Source organism: Drosophila tropicalis, unplaced genomic scaffold (assembly GCF_018151085.1).
Source record: "Drosophila tropicalis isolate 14030-0801.00 unplaced genomic scaffold, ASM1815108v1 contig_878, whole genome shotgun sequence".
Lineage (NCBI taxonomy): Eukaryota > Metazoa > Arthropoda > Insecta > Diptera > Drosophilidae > Drosophila > Drosophila tropicalis.
Window position 1 is genome coordinate 6,561,019 of NW_027173374.1, and position 22,138 is coordinate 6,583,156.

Consider the following 22,138-nt stretch of genomic DNA (forward strand, 5'->3'; position numbering starts at 1 on the left):
TGGCTTTAAAATAAAAGTAATATGTGTAAATGGTAACAACAAAAAAAAAGACTAATTGAAACTGAAAAATTCAGTCATTCAGAGATAAAACAAAAATCAAAATATTATAAGTTCTAATTTTTACCTTAAATGATTTAATCTGACTCGTTTTTGCGTTTGGGTTTTCTCTAACAAAAGACGTGTAAAATTTACTATAGAGTAAAGTCAATAACAATGAAAAGACTAAATGTGTGTGTGTGTTGAATTATTTATGCGCATACAAGAAGACGAGAAAAACAACAATACTGAGGCCAGCAACAATATGGCCGAAAGGGAAGTTGAAAAAAGGTTAAACCAGAGGAGAACGTGCAATGAGACAAATAAACCCAGACACATGAGACACGCACATCCTCACAGACACACACACTTGCACCCAATAACACTTTGTTACACCTACATGGACATACAGCCACACACACACTTAGCACAGACACAGACATTGAAACTCCCAACCGTAATGGGCACATGGCGCGTTGGCTCTAACAAAAGGCAGTTAGTTTTTGACTTTCGGTTGCCGCTTCTCTTTTTTTAATACCCTACAACAGATAGGGACCATATGATTTTGTGCAAAAGGTCACCAGCTAATCCTTTTATTTTGCGAAAACATTTCCATCAAAAGGTCATATGTTAACTTTTAGGGTTTTATTTCATTTCGAAACTCGTTAGAAAATAGCAAGAAATAGTATTTGCTGCTTACTTTCATTTTTTGTAAGTATAAACCAGTTTAAGTTTCACATAACAAGAGCATTCAATAGTCAACTAATAAGAAACCTATGGTTTTTGTATTCATGTTGTTGCTACCCTTTTTCCTGTTAACTGTTTGGGGAAAGCCTTCGTCTTCTTTATAGTCGTCGCCAAGCTGTCTGGCCTGACTTTTCGTATTTCGTTTCGCTTTTTCGTTTCTCGTTTTTTTTTTTTTTTTTTTTTGTTTTTGGGTGCCTTATAAATTATGAACAAAATGCCAAACTGTGTTTCCTTGTTCGTTTCACAACATAATTGTGTGTTTCATGTGCGTGTGTCTGTGTGGGTGTGGTTATGGATGTGTGTGTGTGTGCTGAGTGTAATCCTTGTAAAAGATTTGAGTGAGCATATAGCGGTAAGTTTATATAGAGTCTAGACGGACAGAGCTTAGCTAAATGATTACCAAAATTACTATATACATACAGATATTAAAGATGTTATTAAATAGAAAATCGTTTCATCTCTCGCACCAACAACTCACCTGGAAATAGAAAGAGAGAGAGAGAGAAAGAAGTGATATTTAATATGGCAACAATTGAATGTCTATGATAAAGTTAATCAAATTTCTCAATTGATGTTGAGACTTAAAAATGTATTATTTGTCAGACAAACACAATGATTGTCAGACACAGAACGACAGACTCTGGCTGCGGCAGGACACAGATAAAGGAAATAAGTGGGCTCAGGATAGTAATTTCAATATGGCAAATGCTGTTTCTCTTTCTCGCTCTTAAGTCTCTCACTTTATTTCAACTGTCGTTCTTGTTCTCCTTGGTCTCTGTCGATGTTTATCGTTAAATTCAATTTGCAATTTATAAGATTTTATGCAACAGAGCGTAGTTGAGATGGTGGTTGGGAGGAGAGACAACAAGTAAGCTTGTTATCTGACATACTCCTACAAATACACACGCACGCTACACACACACACACAGACACGGAGATACATTTACTCTGGTTCTTGCTATAAATTGTGCAGCTGCGCATTCCATGTGGATGCAATGGCAGCTCAATGCAACGTTTTTGTGGGTTGCTACCAGAGAGGTTAAAGGCATTGTCCACTGAAGTGGAATGTATATACTGGATGGCTCGATGGCTGGCAGTGAGCATGAATCCTTTTTCACTCCTTAAGCGTAGCAAACAATGGTCTATTTTTTTTTTTTTTGGTCAACTGCCAATTTCTTGTTCTGCCTTCTGGCTTTAAGTGGAAAGTACAAAATTTTTCTGCCATCTAATCTCTAATTGGTTTTTCCCATCATTTTTACCAGTCTTGCTTACCTATTGTCAAATGCAGGCTACCTATTTTTTGTTAGCTATTCGCAGAAGTAAATCATTTGTCATGTTTAAATGGAAATCCATGGGCGACATTTTTGCTTTGCAATTCAATTTGCAAAACAAAAACAAAAAAAGAAAACCCAGAGAAAGGGAGAGACACAGAAATGCATAAAAAAGAAGAAAAATTGTGCTGAAAGGAAAGCCATGTCTAATCCAAGTGCAATGACAATTTAAATAGCTCCTCCTTTGCTAGATGTTGCAGTTGATGTTGCTGTTGCTGTTGCAGATGCAGATGAATCACTGGCTAGCTAATGTTGTGCCTGTGTGTGTCTCCATTCTCTGGGTGTGTTTGTGTGTGTGTGTGCTCTAAGCTTTATTTGCCCCCCCTCAACAGTTCAATTGTTCTAGTGATTTGCTGGCGGTAAGCTGATTTGCATGTTCGAGTACTAAGTGGAGTTGGAGGAAACGAATTTCCAAAATGATAAAATGATTTGTAGTGTGTGTGTAGGTAGTTTCCTATTTTAACTATAAGTCATAAGTCTCTACCGCTTAAGTCTTTGTGTGTATATACATTTGTATTATATTTTCGGTACGTGAGTTTTATACGCTTTAACTACTTAGTTAAACAATTTGGTTAAAAGTTGGAAAACACAGAGCACACACACACACACAGGAGACACTAGCGAATGCTTCCATTTTGCTCTTGCTGTTGATGCTGCTGGGAAATGAAACGTGCGTGCATTACCCGTGGCAAGTCCCGATGAGTAAAAGTTTTCTCCTTCTTTTGCCCGCTGCTGCAAATTAAACGTAAATGCGCTGCAGACACGTACACGAAATGTGGGCGTGGCATAGCTTAATTGTGCCAAAAAGCCAGTTAATAACACTAAAAACAAAGCAACAACAAAAAAACAGAACACGAAACACGCCAGCAACAACAAATTGAATTGAATGCCATGTGTTGAAAGTGATTTTTCTTTTTTCCCTTTTTTTTGTTACTACAATTAGCTGCAAGAAACACACATCTACACTGAGCGAAAGAAAAGAGAGAATTTTCGAAAAAGGTTAGAAACTTGGTTAGAAAGGTCTTAACATTTTGTTCTCTGTATCAAGACAAATACTTATTTATGTTTCGAAAGGCAAAAATAAAAAAGAGAAAAAACAATTAAGTACATTTGAAAACCACTAATTAGGGGCGTTACAAGTTGGTTGCCTTGTTGGTGGTTCATCAAGGGAAAGGAGGCTAGGGAAACGGCAAGGGCAAGAAGCTTCGAGCTGGAAACGGTAGAGGAGATTGCGGCTGGCTAATTAAGCATGAATTTATGCAAACGCATGTTACGCATACGCCTGGTTTGCCTCTACCGAAACTAGCTTACACACACACGCAAACACACACAAACACAACCACCTATTAATTTATTATTCATGTTGTTATGCACAGCAGAGCCACAAAAGTAGGCAACATATTTTTTCCATATCCTCTCACTTTCAACATTTTTAATTTGTACCAAACGAAATTCTACGTGACAGGATGGGAGAATGGCCACTGGCAGAGAGATGGCCATTGGTGTGTGGGCGTTGGGGGTGGTGCTGTTGCTGACCAACACAACTGTTTTTCGCCATTAAGTTTTATTTATGGACCAGCAAACAAAACGCGCACATTTGCCTAAATGTAGGCAGCGAAAACATTTCATAATAATAAAAAATTAGCCTTAACGCCTAATTGCTTGTATAATTGCAATTGTATTTGATAATGAGCCATTGCGCTCCATACGAATGCACGCCCGATTTCACCGATTATAATATGAGCATATAATTTAAGCATAAAAATGTTTTTGTTGAACTTTTTCTGTGGCAACGACAAATTAAATAGAAATTTAGGTTAATTTAAAAGAAATTTAAGCCAGCTTTGTGGTTGAAACAAACTATTTAAGTATTAATTGGACTCAAGTTAACTTAAACTGACTCTTGTCATCTTGTATAGCCATCACGGTTAGTTAGTGGGTTTCTTATGTGGTGCGATCTGCTGTAACTTGAGGCATCCCTTACTAAGACATTCTCCATTCTGTGGAGAGGCAAAGCTTGGCAACAGCTGGCCAGTTGCAAACTGGCGCACTCCCAACTTTTGTTAAACAAAATAATTAATAATTCAAAAGCACAAAAGTTCAATAAATGTAAACCAAAAATGTTCAAACTAAGGCTAAGCGTAGTGTAGGTTGTATAACATTTTTCAGGGTGGTAATAAAGTCAACTTAATTATAACAAAATGGCAATAAAAACAGCACCAACAACAACAAACATTTTCCACTGCGGAGGTAAGGAGAAACTTTTCTGTGCAGCTTTTGTTTTCTTAATGAGTCGTGGCAGCAACACCAACGGCAGCAGCAGCAGCAGCAACAAGACCAACAACAACATTTTCATAAACTTGCCAAAACGTATTTAGTTGAATACAAGAAGAAAAGACGAAAAATTTAAAGAAGGAGGGCCGTGGGGGCGTGGCGTGGCATGTCTGAGGGTAAAGTGTTGCGCATATGTTGCATAACGTAAGCACGTTAGTGCTGTTAACGTTATGCCTCAAGACCAAGACGTTGTTGATGATGCTCAAGAAGAAGAAGCAGCAACAGCAGCAGCAGAACCAGAAGCAGAATCTGTAACAAAGGCAGAACAAACGACGCGTCGGATAACGGAAACGGAAGTTGCTTACAAGCAAGCGAAGCACTAAGGACAAAAGGAGATGGGGAGACCAAAGCGAGACAGAGCGGATTAAATTGAACAAGGGGAAACTGTAGATAGACAGCAGAACACATCTTAATGGTCTAAGCTCTAAAATTGTATTGCATACTTTATGGCTCTGCTCCTTTGGTTCTTGTTTAAACACTTTTGCACAAATTTCGATTGGAAAATGCACAAGCCAAACGAATCGACATATATGTATGCAAATTAAGTGGCGTCTCTCTCTCTTTCAATGGGTAATTTATGTTTATTCTCAACCAAATTATGCAAAACATTGGCCAAAATTAAATTCTGGTAAAAGTCTTAAGCGATTTTCAGTCAAATGTTTTAGCATTTCGGGGAAAAGTAAACAAGGAACGTTTTTAAATATTTTAACATCATATCATTTTGTAAAAGACGATCTTAAATGTGCATTTTTTCAGACACCTGTTTTCGGGCCTTTAAATTCTCCTTTATGATATTTTATACCGTTTTATCTGATCATCTCTCATTTATATGTATATTCACTCATACACACACACAAGAAGACTCGGCAAACAATTTGCTGAAAAAATATTTACAAAATTTATTTATTATTATCATTGTAAAATGTCGTCGTATGATGGCAGCTCATAAAAAATTCCAATGATATTTGTTTATTTGTCTCCCTGTTTGCCTATCTGTGTATGCCGCGGTATGTATGCCTGCATTTAATTAAGTTTTGTCGGTTTATAAGTATATGAGTGTGAGTATGTGTGTGTGTGTTTGAGTGTGCGATTACCCTGATAAGTTTTATTTAACAATTCTGTGAATATTTTTTCTGCGCTCTTTATATGATTTTATCTGCTCTTGTTTTGCATAAATATTTATGGTATTAAATTGAGCGTTAGCGTTTTTTTTTTTTTTTTTAATATTTATATTTTGTTGTGTGTTTGTGTGTGCGTGTATATAGGTGTTGGATGTTTGGAATTTATTGCCTGATAAACTGTTTCGGCATTTTGCCTCTGCGTGAATGAAAACTTTTTTTTTTTTAATCTTTTCAAAAACTGTATGAAAGCAAATAAAAAATATGAAGAAATAACTTAAATATAGTATAAATATTTCATTTTCTTTGTTTGTTTTTTTTCCATAGAGTCCACGTTTAGCATTTTATTGAGTTATTTCATGTAATTTAAACTTAAAACAATATTAAATACGTTGTTGTTGTTCTTCTTGTGTCGAATATACCTAACTTCTTATATAGAATAATTGATATTAATTGTGGATTAAATATTTTGTGCTGAATAAATATGGTATATAAATTGTTGAATATATAATTTGCTGGTTATATATATATATATATATATATATATTTCTTTTTATAATTTCATTTTCATTTCATCTAACATGCGATAGACTTTAATGAACTTCTTCTCGACCATTTCCGTAAAAGATTTAATCTCATTCCTCACAATGGACAATTCCATGGCAGCATCAGAAGATGCTCCACCGTCGCATTTCTTGGCGAGTTTATCGCTCTCATACCAGCAGGCAATGCCATCTACATAATCATCGACCAGTTCGGGTGGTGTTACATCCTCCATGAATGATATATCACGGCGTTTAACTATCGACGACATCAGCAATTGCAGGAAATCGCAATTCCAATTGTTTTGCTGAAAGTAGAAATATTGCAGCGACTTGAGACTGTCGAAGAGGGTGATCTTTAACGAGTAAATCGAATTTGCCGATATATCGAGCATTTGTAATTGCGTTTGCTTCTTGAAGAGTCCTTCGTTTAGCTCATGGGTGTTTGTTGCAGAGAGATTGAGTCGCTGCAGCGCGGTGAATCTACGAAAAGGATTCGTACCCGCTGCAAAATTGCCGAGAGGATTCTGTGATAGATCCAGGCTGGTCACATTGATGGCCTGCGGCACATGGGGCAGCTCTCTAAGTGAATTATTATGCAAATCCAATTCCTGGACCACACCATAGATGGTCAATCGTCGCAGATCACAGCTATGGGCAACGGCCAGCTCGAGCAGCGAAAAGTTCAGAGTCAACTCTTGTAATATATTTCCGGAAATATCGAGCAAGGAAAGACGCGGCTGAAGTTTCAGCAATTCCGATTCAAAGGCTGTGAACCGATTCCGTGCCAAACTCAAACGGGTTAAGTTTAAATTTCGATCAAAGATGCCACGCGGCAAGGCCTCCAAGGCATTGCCAGCCAGATTTAAATCGATTAGCTTCCGCATTCCATTAAATATGCCCACTGGAAGATTTTCAATACGATTGTCTGCCAATGACAATTCCTTTAGTTCCTTTAGGGCATGGAAACTGTGATTGCCAAGCTGTTTCAGCTGATTGCCCTCCATGTGGAGGGTGGCCAAATTGTCGGCACCCAAAAATATATTCTTTGGAATATCCCGCAAACGATTGTGACCCAGGAACAGGCTCATCAAATTGCTGGCACCCTCGAATTGGGGCCGCTCAAAGGCCTCCACCGAGCAGTTCTCCATGCGCAGCACTTGCAGATCGGGAAATGTGTCAAACATCAATTTGGGTATCTTGGCAATGCTCGAATTGATGAACGTCAACATCAACTGCTTGGCTATGGGTGCCTGCGAGAGTATAACATAATCGTTGCGACCAATTTGCACATTGGTACAGATTCCCGAATTGCAATGATCCTGAAGCCAAATGCGACGCAATTGACCCGACGGTGGGGACGATGCTGACTGCTGATGCTGACTGATGGCCAATGGTGGCAATAGTAGGCCAAGCCAAACTATCGCCACCATGGCCAGCCACCCAGTATTGGGTGGCATGGCTTCAAATAAAAACTAATCGCGACGCGTCACAGGATAATCCGTTGTGTGCTTGAGGCGAAAACTCGAAAAACTAGTTTCGGTTTCTAGTTTTTTCTTTCTTTTTTTTTTTGAGGTTTTTCGTTCGAGATTCATTTGGTGTGTGTGCGCACGCCACGAAGCAACTGGCTCAACTGTTCAATCTGTTGGAAATCACTTGCTTTAGTCGACCCCAACTTGATGCGGGCCCCTCAATTCAATTCCACCAGCAATAGCAACTAGAAAGGGGTAAGCAACCCAAATCTAAGCTGCAATATTCATCTATCTCTTTCTCTCTGTCTCTCTTTTTGGCAGCTTGTCTCTGTCTATTACCCATATTAATTGTTTTTGTGGTTGTTGTTGTTGTAGTTTTTGATTTAATTCAATTAAACTCTGTCGCTCAGCAAGTATTTTGTTTTATTTTTGTTCTTTTCCAACTTTCAGTTTCGTTTTAGTGCAAGCGGCACAAAAACTATTTCACTAACTATATTTCAAATTTATTTTATTGCATTTCATTCCATGCCCTGATATCTATGTGTCTATATATATATCATAGATGTGTGTTTGTGTGTGTGTGTGTGGTTTATCCATTCTTGTCCAACTGATGAAAATGAATGTTTTTTAAAGTAGGAAATGCCAAAATGCCAAAAGGGGTGAAAAAATTCAAATAAATATTATGGCATTCTTTTTTTGTGTAGTACATGAAAATGCATTTGATTGTTAGTTTCTTAGTTCAAACTACAATAAAAGTTAGAAATAAACATTATTTGAAAATTTAAGCTTTAAATAAAGTTTCAAGAGAAACTAAATATAAAAAAAAGCTAAACAAATACTTTATAATGAATCATTTCTCTAGGAGATCCAAAGATAAGAAAATATGCGAAACAGTCAAACCAGTTTCGCTCAAGTGACCCAAATTTTTGAATCAGGCAATTAAAATTGATTACTTAAAGATGGCCAAGATGTGATTGTCTAGTTAATATGTTACCTTAGAACCTTTCTAGGAAATTGCTGATCTTATCGGTCTAGCAAAAGTTGTGTCTTTTCTATAAAAGTGGCAACACATTGCCCAGAATTATCATAGACAGCTAGCATGAAGATCATGGAGAGAATTTTAGGTAAGTAACAAAATATATTTTTTAGTTGAAAACCATTTTGCGAAACTCTCGCCTTTCCTTTAGTTAGCGCAGGTCTTTTGCTTCTTTGCATTGGACTTAGCCAGGGACGTCTTCCTCATTTGAGGCGGGTTCATGCAATGGCTCGTAGCAATTCAGGAGATGACGACCACGTTCCTAGTGGTCCACAAATTGTCATTTTATCGGCGACACCCCGTCAAGAGGGTCGGGCCGAGAGTAGAGAGGATACTGAGGCAAGTTTTCATGAGCCACAGATTAAGGAATCCCTGGACTCGGACTCGGATAAAGAGAATCGTAAAGTTCCCGACTATTTATATTCTAATGCCATTCCCATGGTCAATGATCAGAATATCAAGTATGTTTTACCGCCTCAATTGACCACTTATCCAGTGGCCTATGGACCACCAATTATCTCCAACACCAAGAACAGCAACAACAACAATCGTAACAATGCCGTCTCCTATGTAATGATACCTCGCGTTCAATTGGGTTTCAATGTCCAAGGACAAACCGGTCTCAATTGGAATGGCTTAAATATTATTCCCACAAATCTTAACGGAGATGGAGCTTCGGAGAAGGAGGAACCAACATATATCCCCATTCCAGTTCCAGGGCCCCCGGGGCCACCAGGACCACCTGGTCCACCTGGTTTACGTGGTGCCACAGGACCAGTTGGTCCACGCGGACACAGAGGACCTCCCGGTGAGCCTGGTGTTAGTGTGTCCGCTCCTTCAAATCCTTCAAACATTTGGTATGGCCAGAGTCATAATAATATCAATAAGCCTCAATACACTGAACACTTTTCAAATGGTTATCAGAATTGAATAGAAATAAACAACGAATAGAAAATATACATAGACTTGTGGGAATCGAAGCTCGAATGGAAATATTAACACAAAGCAATTTAAATGCTTGGTTTTCATTCAGCTAAGTAGAAATTTTTGCCTTCTGTATCCTTCTTAGTATATTGCTCTCTGATGTATGCATTCTTTCAAAGTATTTTCCTCGCATTGGCAAGTGCATTTGCACTTCTGAAATGTCAGGCCACGTAGTTGACATTATTATTAGTTTTTATTGCATCTACTCAAATATTATTTACGTGTATGTCAAATGTTGTGTGATGGTCAGAGAGCCAGAGTCAGAACATAACAGAATGCTCGCGTTTGGTGTCAATTTATGGGCACACTCAAACACCTCAGAGAGCACACACACACACAGTGGATGAGACGTGTGATGATGATCATAATGTTGATGTTGCTCATGATTGAGTGTAATTTACATAGATTTTAATATCATCTGCACACACACACTCCCTGAGCTTAGATGGGGATGGCGACGGAGGAGTGTGCTGGTATTTACAACATTTTTAGGCTTACTGTCCCATTGACGGCTCCTCAATTGGCGACAGTTTGCGGCACCTGACAACAAGTGACTGTGTATCTTCTATCTCACTCTTTTACCCTCAACACACATTTCAAGAGGTGTGTGTGCGGGTGATACCAGCAAAATGGTGTCACATGTACGTACAGAGAACTGTTTCCCCCATAGTTGACCACTTTAACAGTTGACACGACTCTTGTTTAGTCTCTCTCAGCTTATTATTATGGTTTTGCTTTTTGTTGTTGTTTTGTCGTGTTAGGTTTTATTGCTATTTAGTTGTTTAGTACAACAACAATGGAATCATGACAAGGCATGATATTGTTGCCTTCAATTGATACGCAGCACGCATTTGTTTCAATTAAATGAAAATGTTTTATGTGCTTTTGGAGATTGACTATGTGGTTAAACCGCAGGAAAGGCTAGACCAGGCCCGGGTTCTAATGGTTGGCATTTATATAGTCAAGAAAATGGACATTTAAGTGCCACAACTGATGTGTTTCTAATTGTGGTCTATGTGTGTCCATGTGCTTATTATGGCATACAATTTTATATGGCATTAATGCACATAGATATCTAATAATGTGGCAGGAGTAAGCATATAGAAATACTGTATAGTTTGTCACTTCTTTTATTAATAATTATATTATTTCAGTAGAGGCTATAATTAGTTTAGAGTTTTCCGTGGCTCTCTTTAAGTATGTACATATGTATATAAAGCAAAACTTTTATGACAGACAACAGATAAACAATGCAAAGTTTTTCCAATAAATATCTACTTAATCATTTGGTTCACAGAAAAATTATTTAAATTTCCATTTTCTTTATACATATACATAATTTGTGCTTCTTATCATGCTAATTGCAAATGTCTGAGATAAGTTTTCAGACTTTTTCTTTTGCCCGATGCAAATGTCTCTTATCATTTAATGCAAAATGTAAATTCTCCGTCCAAAAGTTGTTTCACAAACAATGAGATGAGAATTACATCAAAATTCGTGGCTAACAAAAAAAATGTTGAGCACACGTTTTTAGGGAGAAATACAAATAATAAAGTGAGTGACAGAAATATCTCAATTCCTTTTCCTCTCCTTCTGCCTCTCTCTCTTTCTTTATCTGAGTGTGTGTGTGTGTGTGTATTGGTGTGCATAAAATTTGAATTAAAATGTCTGTGTCGTTTTTCATATGACAACATACAGCTGCCAACTGATAAGGACTTTCTGTGTCTGTGCCTCTTGCACAACATCAAAAGGTAGCCCGAAATTAGGCTACCTTTTTCCACCTTACTACCTCAGCTGATTAAGCCGAAAATGTTAATAAATGTGATTATCATGTTGTTGGAATCGTGCTGCCATTAAAATGATTAAGGCAATAAATAATATAAAATGCGGCCAGGCCTGCCAGGAGCAGCACCAGAAGTCGAATAGAAGCTTAGCTTCTTTGACTAATGACGAAGCACGCGCCTTCATTTGATTTGTGAATAATTTTATGTATTTCGCAAAATCTGTCACCGGATAATGCCTTTTGCCTTAAGGTGTAACAACACCTTGAAGTGGGCTTATTCCCAAGGCGAACATAAAACGAAAGCATATAAAGTTAAATAAAGAAGTTTATTTTATGATTTGCTTATCAGTTTGAAAATGCAATAGCTGGGATGGAGTTATAAATAAATTCTAGACATTCAATATCCACTTCGATAACAAAACAAACAAATTTTTAGGGTAAAAACATTTTTAATAAAAACTTGTTGCTGCGAAATATATGCTATGGCAAATCCTATCAGGCAATATCAACTTGATGGAAGGTCAAATGAGAGCTCGGAACAATAGGTGGCTCTAATTTGCTAGCTTGGGCCAACAAGTTTACCAAGTGAACGAAATGAACATTGACCGGAACTACGGCGTTTTGCGTGCAAACTGACAATTTAAACAAAAACCAAATTCTGCCCAAGCCAAAGAGACAAAGCGAGTCAAGAGAGAAAAATTGTAAAAAGAACTTTGATAAATATAATAGGGAATAAGGCTATTTACGAAAGCGAGAGAGAGAGAGAGGACACGGAATCTAAGTATCGCAGCCCAGTGCAACGGAAGTGCCGGCATTTTTATGGCAGCTTTTCTTTGCCTCCGTCTGTTTGCATATTTCATGAGCTTGGAAAATTTCATGATGGACGAAATGAGCAAACAATTTGACAACGCAATTCAATTTCAAATGTGAAAGTAAATATACTTACCGAAAAGTATACTCTAATAATTTGCACATTTCGTTTACGATTCACCGTTGACTTAGTGCGAGAGTTTCCTTCTACGATTGCCATTTAACTATTATTTATTTATATCAGTGGAAATTTTGAGTAACAGATACATATTTAATATCAAATTTTCACTTTTCTGCGCACACACATAGGAATGGAGAGGGAAAACACTCAGTGAGAGTCCCAAGAGGCTTAGAAATTTGCTACGAGACTCTAAATACTTAAATTAAACATTCAAGTGAATCAATTGTTTGCATATTTGGTTTCTTTTAATATCTGTGATATACATACATTGAATCTACGAAGTAATTTATTCAAGAAAACCTTTTCTAACTATTAGTTGAATAGCAAAATAAAATAGATATCTATTTCAGTTTTATAAACTTACTCAGTTTACTTAAATGTTAAGTTTCATATATTTTGCTTACCTGTAAATATAGAAAAGAAATGGACATGTTTAAGTTTTATGTGAAAGTAATTAAAGAGGACTTTATTTATTATTTAAGCTTAAGCTTCCATCATTCCATTTAGATGCAATTATACCACATACCTACTAATGGCTTTTAATTAGTGCATAGATTTGTAAACATACACACACATACACATCGTTTACCCTTATCTAGGACCATATCCTGTTTGTATTCTACCTGCCTGGTAGACGCTTTTTTTCCATTTCATTGCACAATGGCCATAAAAATAGCCCCTAAAGCCATTTTAACTGGATAACTTGCCCTGGCTTAGACCAAAACGCTTAATTACCATTACACTTAGACATACGCACAAATGCACACACACACACACACATAGTCGCATACACACCTACTTAGGTTCCACATTTCTTTCTTTGTTTTGTGCTATGTATTCACTTGGCCTATTCATTGTTGTTGTTGTCGTTATTATTCATAAGTCGGCAGACAAGGACTTTTATTTATATGCATGTGTGTGTCCATTTACACCCAGCCACACCTTCATTTTGACACCACCTAACAGGTGTTAATGTGTTGTAACTGGCAGAGTCAGCAAAGTAGCAAATCGCCAGTCCTCTCTATCTCAACCTCAACTTGTTGGGGAGAGTTGGTCAAACAAAAGGAGACCAAAGAAATGAATGAACTTCTCTGTCTGTGCAATGAGATAGAAATTCCTAATTAAATTATGACGACAGATTTTACCAATAAAATCCGAGCAAAGGATTAAGTTAACTAGAATGGAAAATCTCATGAAGCAAATTCGATTTGGGGAAATGAAAAGACATAATTTGAGTAAAGTCGGACTATAACCACACGAACTCTAATCTTCATTTAAGATTTGGGTTTGGCTTAAGAGAAAAATTACCTTATCTTAAATTAAAAATTAAATTAAAATTTTACTTTACTTAATGTACTGAACACAGTTTGAAAGGAAGGTAGAATATTTTTTTCCTTTAATATTCGGTTGGCCATGGAAACGAGAGATAATATTAAAACGATGCTCAGGCAAGTGTCAATTTGATATTATTATAGACTGAAACTAAGCAAGAGCTTGTCTCTTTTTCTCTCTTTCTCTTATTATTTCCATCCCTTTTGCTCTATGTCGTTTTTTTTTTGTTCCCACCATTCTCTCTCTTTTGCATATGTTAGTGGCAAATGCTTTCATTACGCTTCAAGTAGCGAATGTGCCAAAGTGGGCCACTTGATGTTCAACGCGACGAGCTGCGACCATGAACGAGAGAGAGAGAGCGAGAGAAATGGATGCCTAAAAATATGCAACACTTTTTCAATGCTTAGTTCTAGGGTCACACAAACACGCACACTCACAATCACAAGCGCTCAAACTAACAAGTAAATGACAAAATGACTAAGCGATTGCAGTGCAAAAAGCAGGCTAAGGTCAAACAACAAGTTCAATATACAACGGCAGCCAGAACAAGATCTCTATTAGACTTTTAGGTACCCTATATACATTCTATATACACAATATTGCCCATGTGAAGTAAGTTTTTGACTATGTTTCACAATTATAGGTGTATACCCCAAAAAATCTGCCCTTTTGTGGAGTGTAGGAAAGCAACGATAAGTGCAAATTTTTGTTGCCTACATATAGGCGCTTTGACACACATAATTGCAACGTTGATTGCCATCCGCTCTTTCTTTCCCTCTTACTCTATGAGTCCTTTTTCCATGACATTTACAATTTTGTGTGTATCTGTGTGTGTGTTGGCTTTTTATTTCTCACATCTATTTGAATGGCTGCCAAATCCTGACAAGGCCAAAGTTTCATAAAGCGAATAGTGAGAGAAATTCTGCTGCTTTAATTTACCCAGCTTAAAGCTAAGTTTAAATAATAAGCAATTAGCTTAATTTTAAATGCATCAGGTTAATTAGAATTGACAGCAAAATTGCAATTTCTAAAATCGCAAAACGTATTTTATGCTTTTAATGAAAACCCAAACAATTAATTCTCTTAAATCCTTTTGACTAACGTGTGTCGGATTTTGACTTTTCGATAAGCAATCGATAATTGTAACACATAAATTTAAGACTAATTTTTAACAATAAATAAAATTATTGCCAACTAAAATAATCAATTTTAAATAGCTCAAAGTGATGAGGAACTTTAAGTTTTGCCTAGTGCAAAATATTGTTTTAGAAATGCCCATACAAATGCATTTTGTAGCAATTAAAATGTCAATTCATTCCCATGATGATATATGTATATGGGTGTAGAACTAATAACTCATTCAAAGTGGCATTTCTGTCCAGTTTGAGTGAGCGAGTTCTATTTGGGGACCGTTGAAGCACCTATGCATATGCACATACAGCAATCAATGAATTATTGTGGCATTAGTTTCAAAACCTGGCCAATTTTATATTGGTCTCCCCATGGGGAGTTGTAGTTTTTGCTGGTGTCGGGCAAAATTCATAGTATAGAATAGAAACTGTCCTGGAAAAAGAGGACACACAAGGTACGGCACAACAATTGATTTTTCACATTTTGTAGCTATTCAATTTACATTTGATTGACTTTTAATTAAACTAAAAATTGCAAAAATTGTTAGGTTAAATGAATATGTATGAACATATTCAAATGCCCTTCTAAACTCAAATAACAAATTTCATATTGTGCTAATCAAGTGGAAAGTGTTGATTTGATTTGATTGCGCAATATATTTCTCCATCTTTTTGCACCTTTTTTTTTTTTTTTTTGGTGTATTTGGTTTTTGTTATTGCCGCACCTCTTTGCAATTGTTAACGATTTGTTTGAATAAGCGTGGAATGAAACAGAAGGACTGAGAGGCAAATAAGGAGTGGGGGGCTAGTAGGGGAAGAAGATGGAAAAATATACAATAACAAAAGAGTGCAAAATTTTCAATATTTATGCAAGGGAAATATTTGCCATGACTTTTACTCCTCCTCGCACGCTCTTTGTGGCAGCAATAAAAACCTTTACGCTTGATTGAGCATTGTATAAAATCTTGTTTTCCTTTTTTTGCTGTAGCCCGCTTTTTGGGGGCAATTAAAATGACCCTAAAATCAAGTCAACTTTGGCTTTGTGCTTTCGAGTTTTGCTTTTTTCTCCTCGTTTCTTTTCGATTTTTTGTTTGTCCTTGCTGTCCTTGCTGCCTGCTCATCCTCTTATTGCCGTGACTGTGTGAGTTGTTTGACTCGACTCGGGCTTTTAATTAAAATCACAGCGGCAATTTACAAGTAGTCAGAGACGCTTTTTTTTCGATTGGTGACCATTAGCAATTTTACACTCGACTGAAGCCCAACAGCAAATGGGTGGAGATCTGGCAAAAGCCAGGGCGTGTCCGCAAGCAAAACGCTGGAAAAGAGGAAACAAAAGGCACAAAAAAGAAATTCACAACTTCATTTTAGCAATCTCTTCACTGTGGCATATGAAGTTATACCTCAAAATAATGCAGAATATTATTTGATTTTTACTGGTGGCAAGACTAAAACCAAACAAAAGCCTAAGTAAAGGGCGTGTCTAAGCTGAGGAAAAACCGCCCATTTGCTTTAGATCTACGGCTCTTTTATTCTGCTATTTACAGTATTTCCATTTAAGCTGAGAAGATGGAATGAAAATGAACCAAAAAAAAAATAAAGAATGAAGAGCTGCAAAAAGAAATAGAGAAGCAAAAAAAAAAACTGTCAGCGCGCCCAAAAGATAAGCTAAGTAAACACGACGCGATTGGGCGTTAACAACGGCAACAACAACAATAGAAATGACATTGGAAAATGCAAAGGGGGAAAGTTTTTCCTCTCCCAACACCGCACAAACGTCTGCCATCGTTATTCATGTATTCTCAACGTTTTCTTGTTAATGCCAGAGCAAAGCGTAAAAAACGCCTGAAAATATGCATTAAAAACCGGACCGAGCAAAGAGAGAGAGAGAGCGAAGACGGAAAAGAAAAAGCATCTTAAGGAGAAGAAAAATGGTTCTGGTTCGCTTTTTGCTCTTCCAACATTTATAGTGCAATTTGTTTAAAGCATCATGATGATGGCGCCTCAGAGGAGAGGGAACGAAGGCTGAGGAAGTGATGGCAGCGGTAAAAAATGTCTGAGCAGTCAACTGAAGCATGCATTGAGTGAGTTGATAAGGGCGATTGAACCTTTGGCTTTTCCTCTAAAGTATTCAAAGATATTTCAATAATATTTATGCAGTTTATGAATAGCAAAATAGCTGAAGTATATTTAAGAAAGAAGAATGTTAGGGAAAAGATTAAAAAAATCTTACTTACAAAAGGTTTGCCCATCAGAAAGTAAGGTGTTACTCTGCTAATCAACTTTATTTGACGTTCATTGAATTAGTTGAGAAAAATTAACACGCAAACAAGATTCGGCGTAAACGTTTCACGCGCCTTCTAAAAAATTTAAGCTAATTAAATTTACAGCCTCCCTTTTCATCGTCGTCATCAACAGCATAATCATCGCCTTGAAACCTTATCTCAATCATCAGCCGGAGCATCCATGTCGCTTTCAAACAAACATCGAGCCATTGTCAGGTGCTCTAAAGGAAAAGCGGCTGTGAAATTTTATTTTTCCTTCACGAGGAAATTGCTGGTCATTCAAAATGAATGAGCCAACTTAATTGAGCTCTTTTCATGGCATATAATAGGGGAGCGTATTTTTCTCCCCTCTCTTTCTCTCCTATCCTATCTCTTCTGTGCGAATTTGAATCGATTGCAAGTGAATTTTTGGGTGCAAAAGTTGCCATGAAATTGGCAATATTTTATTAGCCCAACTAGAAGTTTTACCAGCCTGCAAAAGTTTCACAGCCAAAAGCCATTTTCATTTCCATTTCCATTTATTCATTCATTCATTCACTCGCTCAGCCAAGTAACTTAGTCAGTCATTTAGGAATTGATTCATGTTTTCTTTTTTTTTTCCCTTAACTTGAGGAAAAACTTCTCTTCACTCATTTCACACTCAATCGCATTTTGGTTTTTTACATATTCAATTAGGTACGTACAAGCCTCGAACACAAATTGAAGCAAAGAAGTAAAAGAAAGTTTTCTCAAGTCTCGTGGATAAATGGCAAAAATTTATAAACTTGTGAGATATTTCTCCATGTCATGTGATTAAAGTTTTACAAGTTCTTCACACACACACACATAGAGACATTTATACACTGAAATCTGCTTGTCGCTGAGCAAGCAAGAAATGAGGGAAAATCCCTTTTTTTATATTCCATGGATTTTATTTTTTTACTATTTGCATAGCTGGAGGAGGCAAGTTCTGTGTGACAATTGTGAAAACCAGAGCCAGTTGGGGGCACCAAAGTAGAGATAAATGCCTTTGCCCATACATATATATATATATAAATATGCATGTGGGTGTTTGTATATATATATGTGTGTGTGTGTTGCTTTGTTACTAAACAAAAGTTAAGTCATAAATATTTTCCGAGTTTTTGACTTCAAATTTATCAACGATATCCGCCTTGAGCCACATGAGAGGAGGCCAACGAACAAAAGACACACGTAAGGATACTTATATGCAACTAAAGGATACAGTTACAAATGTATTTCATGCGCACACACACACATACACATACAATAAAAGAATAAGGAATATTTAACTTTTGACTTGCAAAGTTCTCCACACGAAGCAGCAGGAAAAAAGTTTCCATTCTGCTTTTCGTGGGTGTTAAAGTGGCTCTGAAACTGTAGGACAAATGCCTTATACTATATTAAAAACCTAAATTAAAATGGGTTTCTTTTTATCCCGTTTGAGCGGTATCTTTCTATACCTTTTCCAAAGAACTAATTAATGAAAAATGTTGCCTACTTTTCAGCTAAAATGTCACCTGGACCAAGACCTTCTCGTTAAACTGTTGGACAATTAAGCCTTATTGAAAAGTTTTTCTTTTCTCTTTTTGTTTTTCTCCCCCCTTGTGTGTGTTTGCCCACATTATGCTTAGATGTCTTCCGACCTCCACATTAATGAGCTGTTGACCCTTCTCCAAAAAAAAAGGGTCAAAAAGAAACATGAAAAATTGCTTTCTTCTTCCCCCATCTCCTTCGTTAAGGTAAAAATTTAATTTATCACCAAGAGCAAAAGACATTGCAAGTCATTGACTGCGATTTTAATTATATTGGTTGCAGTAAGTAGGGCTTCGCTGCAGGCGCAGGACAAAATTCAATCAATCAATTTATCAATTGAAGCAGCAGAACACGAGGCACAAGGAGCCCAAGCAAAAGGTAGAAAATTAATTAAAAAAGCGAGAAAAAAGTCTCACACACACAAATCGCCAAAAAGGCAATGGCCAAAAGGATTTCAATTAATTTGATGAGTGGCCACGCCAGGCAAGGATAACATCCTTCATACAAACAAACATACAAGACAAGAAACAGCAGGAGCAGGTCATGTAACAATAGAATAAGGATAAGCAGGAGCAGGAGACGGTTTCGGTGCCGGATCCGGATGTGCATGTGCCATGTAAATGCACATCACACAATGAAACGAGAGACAACAAAGGATCTGCCGCATCTGCCAGGAATGATAAGAAAATGACAAAAAAAAAAGTAGAGCCAGCGCAAAAGAGGAAAAGGAGAGATAATAACGAAGGATTTAACTTTAGCAGGCGAATCTGGCGTCGAAGCGAGGAGAACAAACTAATGCATCACATAAATTTTAGAGCACAGTTTATTCTATTGGTAGCTAGGTAGGTAGAAACCTCTCCAATTTTCTGTCAGCGAACATTTCCTAGCTATCGTCCCTCTTCGTTTAATTAGCAGAAAAGCAAATGAAATTTTAAGTACAGTTAATAAGCACTCTTCCTTCTTCCCTTCTTTGACTCTTCCTCTTGCATTTACGCCAACGGGAGAAAAACTTTCGTTCTTTCGCCATTTTATCATCATAATTTCAGTGCCAAAAAGTTTAGAGAAGAGCGCCAAGGAAAAAGCAGAACTTGATAAAGCAAAAGGAAAATGGAGTCTGATTCATATACATCCATACTATACTCTCCTCTTCTTGTATATGTATATAAACATAGTTTCCATTAAAACTTCTGACACAACAGTTGTCAGCATGGAGCATTTCGTTGTTCAGTTCAGTTGCGAGGCACTAAGAGGACCTAAGAATTGCGAGATGACAGTGGGTGGGCGTGGCACCCAAAAAAAGCAAACAAACAGCAAACACGCTCCAGGGGAGTTTTGGCTGAGCAAAAAGTCGCAGGTTCTTATTTGTGTATATTAATTGTAGTCGTAGTTGTTGCTGCTGTTGTTGCACTTGTAACTTGTTTGCACAGCTAGTTGGGTTTAGTTTTTAACGCTTGTCAAAAAAACGGATACGATTCGGGGGCGGGGTTGAAAAAGTCAACTCGACATCAGAAACAGAAACTACAAAATCAAAAAACACACGAAATGGAGAGGAGAAATGTTTTGGCAACACTTTGGCGAGTTATGTTTGGCTTGGCTATTCAGGCAGAAAAATGGGTGGAAAAATATTCCAACTTTGTGCTTTTTCAATTGAAAGCGAGCACAAACACACAAGTTTTGTCTGCCGCAAGGCATTGATATTCTATTAAAATAACTTAAATAATTATTTACATTATTCATAACAGAACGTAATAATTTTTACTTAAATTACTCAAAAAGTATTTAATTAATTTTCGATTTTTAGTAATACAGCAAACAATAATAAAGCGTTTTTAAAAAAAACATTTCTAGATTAAGAAAGTTTTCTATTAAACACAACTCAACTTTATTGTTAAAACTTGCGTACCAGACATATGTATAGGTCCATTTTTATTTTCTTTTTTTCATTTTCCATTTTTTCCCATTTTTACTTAGTGGTTAATTTAAAAAACAAAAAAGCGCACAGTGTTTTTAAGTTTCTGCTTGGGGAGAGCTCAAGTCATTACCATTTTACAGTTTTACAGACATTTTGGTGACATCTAATTATGCAAAATGTATCTGCCACTTTGCCTTCTCCGTCATGATGTCCCTGCCTGGGCCACCAACCAGTAGCTGCTCGACTGGCTGGCTGAATGGCTGTAACTGGGATTCATTTCAACAATGCCGTTTAAAATTAATTTTCAATTAACTTTTCCACCGGCTGCTGCCCAGCTGGTGTCTTTTATAAGTATCATTTCTTTTCCAACTAGTAGAAACTTTTGCCCATTTGCCGTTTCTTTCATAAATTTAGTTTCCACTTCCTTTTCTAATTCCTAGCAATTAATTCAATGAAGAGATAGAGCAAAACTGACTTGTGCTAGCCATTATTTTTGTGAGAAAGGAAGAATTGAAATATCCATTCCATTGCCATGAGAATGACAATAATTTCAAGAGACACAAAGGCGAGTACTTAAGTTGTCCCTAAAAGCAATGGACAGAAGGCGTGAGGCGAACGTAATAGATATCGACACAATTGTTGAGCCTTTTAGGGTTTTAGGTATCAGGTTTGCCACCTGTGGGCTGATTCTTCTTCTGCTTGCTGCTACTACAGCCAATTGAAAACTCAAATGCCAAGTTACATTTAGACCCGCGAGCGAACCAGACAAACAGACAAACGTCTCGATATACGGGGTGAAGGGGGAAAGGTAGATGGGGTGTGGAAAGAGGGGTGATAAAGGTAAAGACTTAACCCGTGGCAGCCACAAAATGTTACTGCCTGGAATGCATTTAACATCAAATGGGAAATGGCAATGGGCGAATCGAGTGTAGTTGATGCTTTAAAGAATTTCACACTTGAAGAAACTAAAAGATATTCTTAAGAAGAAAACCCTAAGATTTTATTATAGAAAGGAAATGCTAAAGAATATGGAAAGGAAAGATAAAGGCAACACATTGATTCACAAAAGACTGTGGTTGAGTAAATTTTTGTTCAGTGTAGCATCACTGGCACACATTTACTACCTTCCGCGCGTTGTCTTATCGCAAACAGCGATGCCATTACATGGCGATTTGAGCTCCATTTTGCTTAACCATTCCCAATGCCCAGATAACTTGACAGTCACTTAGCGGGTTCGCATCTCGTTCGTTTGCTCCCCAGCTACAGCATTTGACCTAACCAGCAGCAAAAAGTATCAGCTAAAAGTAGAAACATGGCCAGAGTGCTCTTGCCAGATTAAAGTTGTCCAGTTGGCCACACCTGTGCTCTCCACTTTGTCTTTTTCACTTTCCCCTCACTCTTTCTCTCCGTATCTATCTAACTAACTAACGCTCTCTCTCTCTTTCTCTCTATCCCTCTATGTTTTGCTCTGTCTGAATGATTTGAATGACTGACAAGCAGAAGGATATACTAAAGCCAGACAGATTTTTGTAGAAACTTTGTTCAGGTTGGCTGGTCAGCCCCAAATCTCTT

General features: G+C 37.2%; 4 protein-coding genes across 4 annotated transcripts in view; 2 read left to right on the top strand and 2 right to left on the bottom strand.

The window, feature by feature from the left end:
* The window catches only part of LOC137585694 (uncharacterized), a 57,302-nt gene that overhangs the window by 33,811 nt on the left and 1,353 nt on the right, over positions 1-22,138 (top strand). The window lies entirely within an intron of this gene.
* The window catches only part of Fur1 (Furin 1), a 134,490-nt gene that overhangs the window by 28,755 nt on the left and 83,597 nt on the right, over positions 1-22,138 (bottom strand).
* alrm (astrocytic leucine-rich repeat molecule) lies at positions 5,876-7,727 on the bottom strand. The gene has a single exon (XM_068300416.1). The coding sequence runs from the start codon at positions 7,566-7,568 to the stop codon at positions 6,120-6,122; it is 1,449 nt and encodes a 482-aa protein (XP_068156517.1). The 5' UTR covers positions 7,569-7,727; the 3' UTR covers positions 5,876-6,119.
* Positions 8,680-9,546, top strand: LOC137585833 (uncharacterized). The gene is made up of 2 exons (XM_068301807.1): positions 8,680-8,704; positions 8,768-9,546. Exons 1-2 carry the CDS (start codon positions 8,680-8,682, stop codon positions 9,544-9,546), a joined length of 804 nt encoding a protein of 267 aa, XP_068157908.1.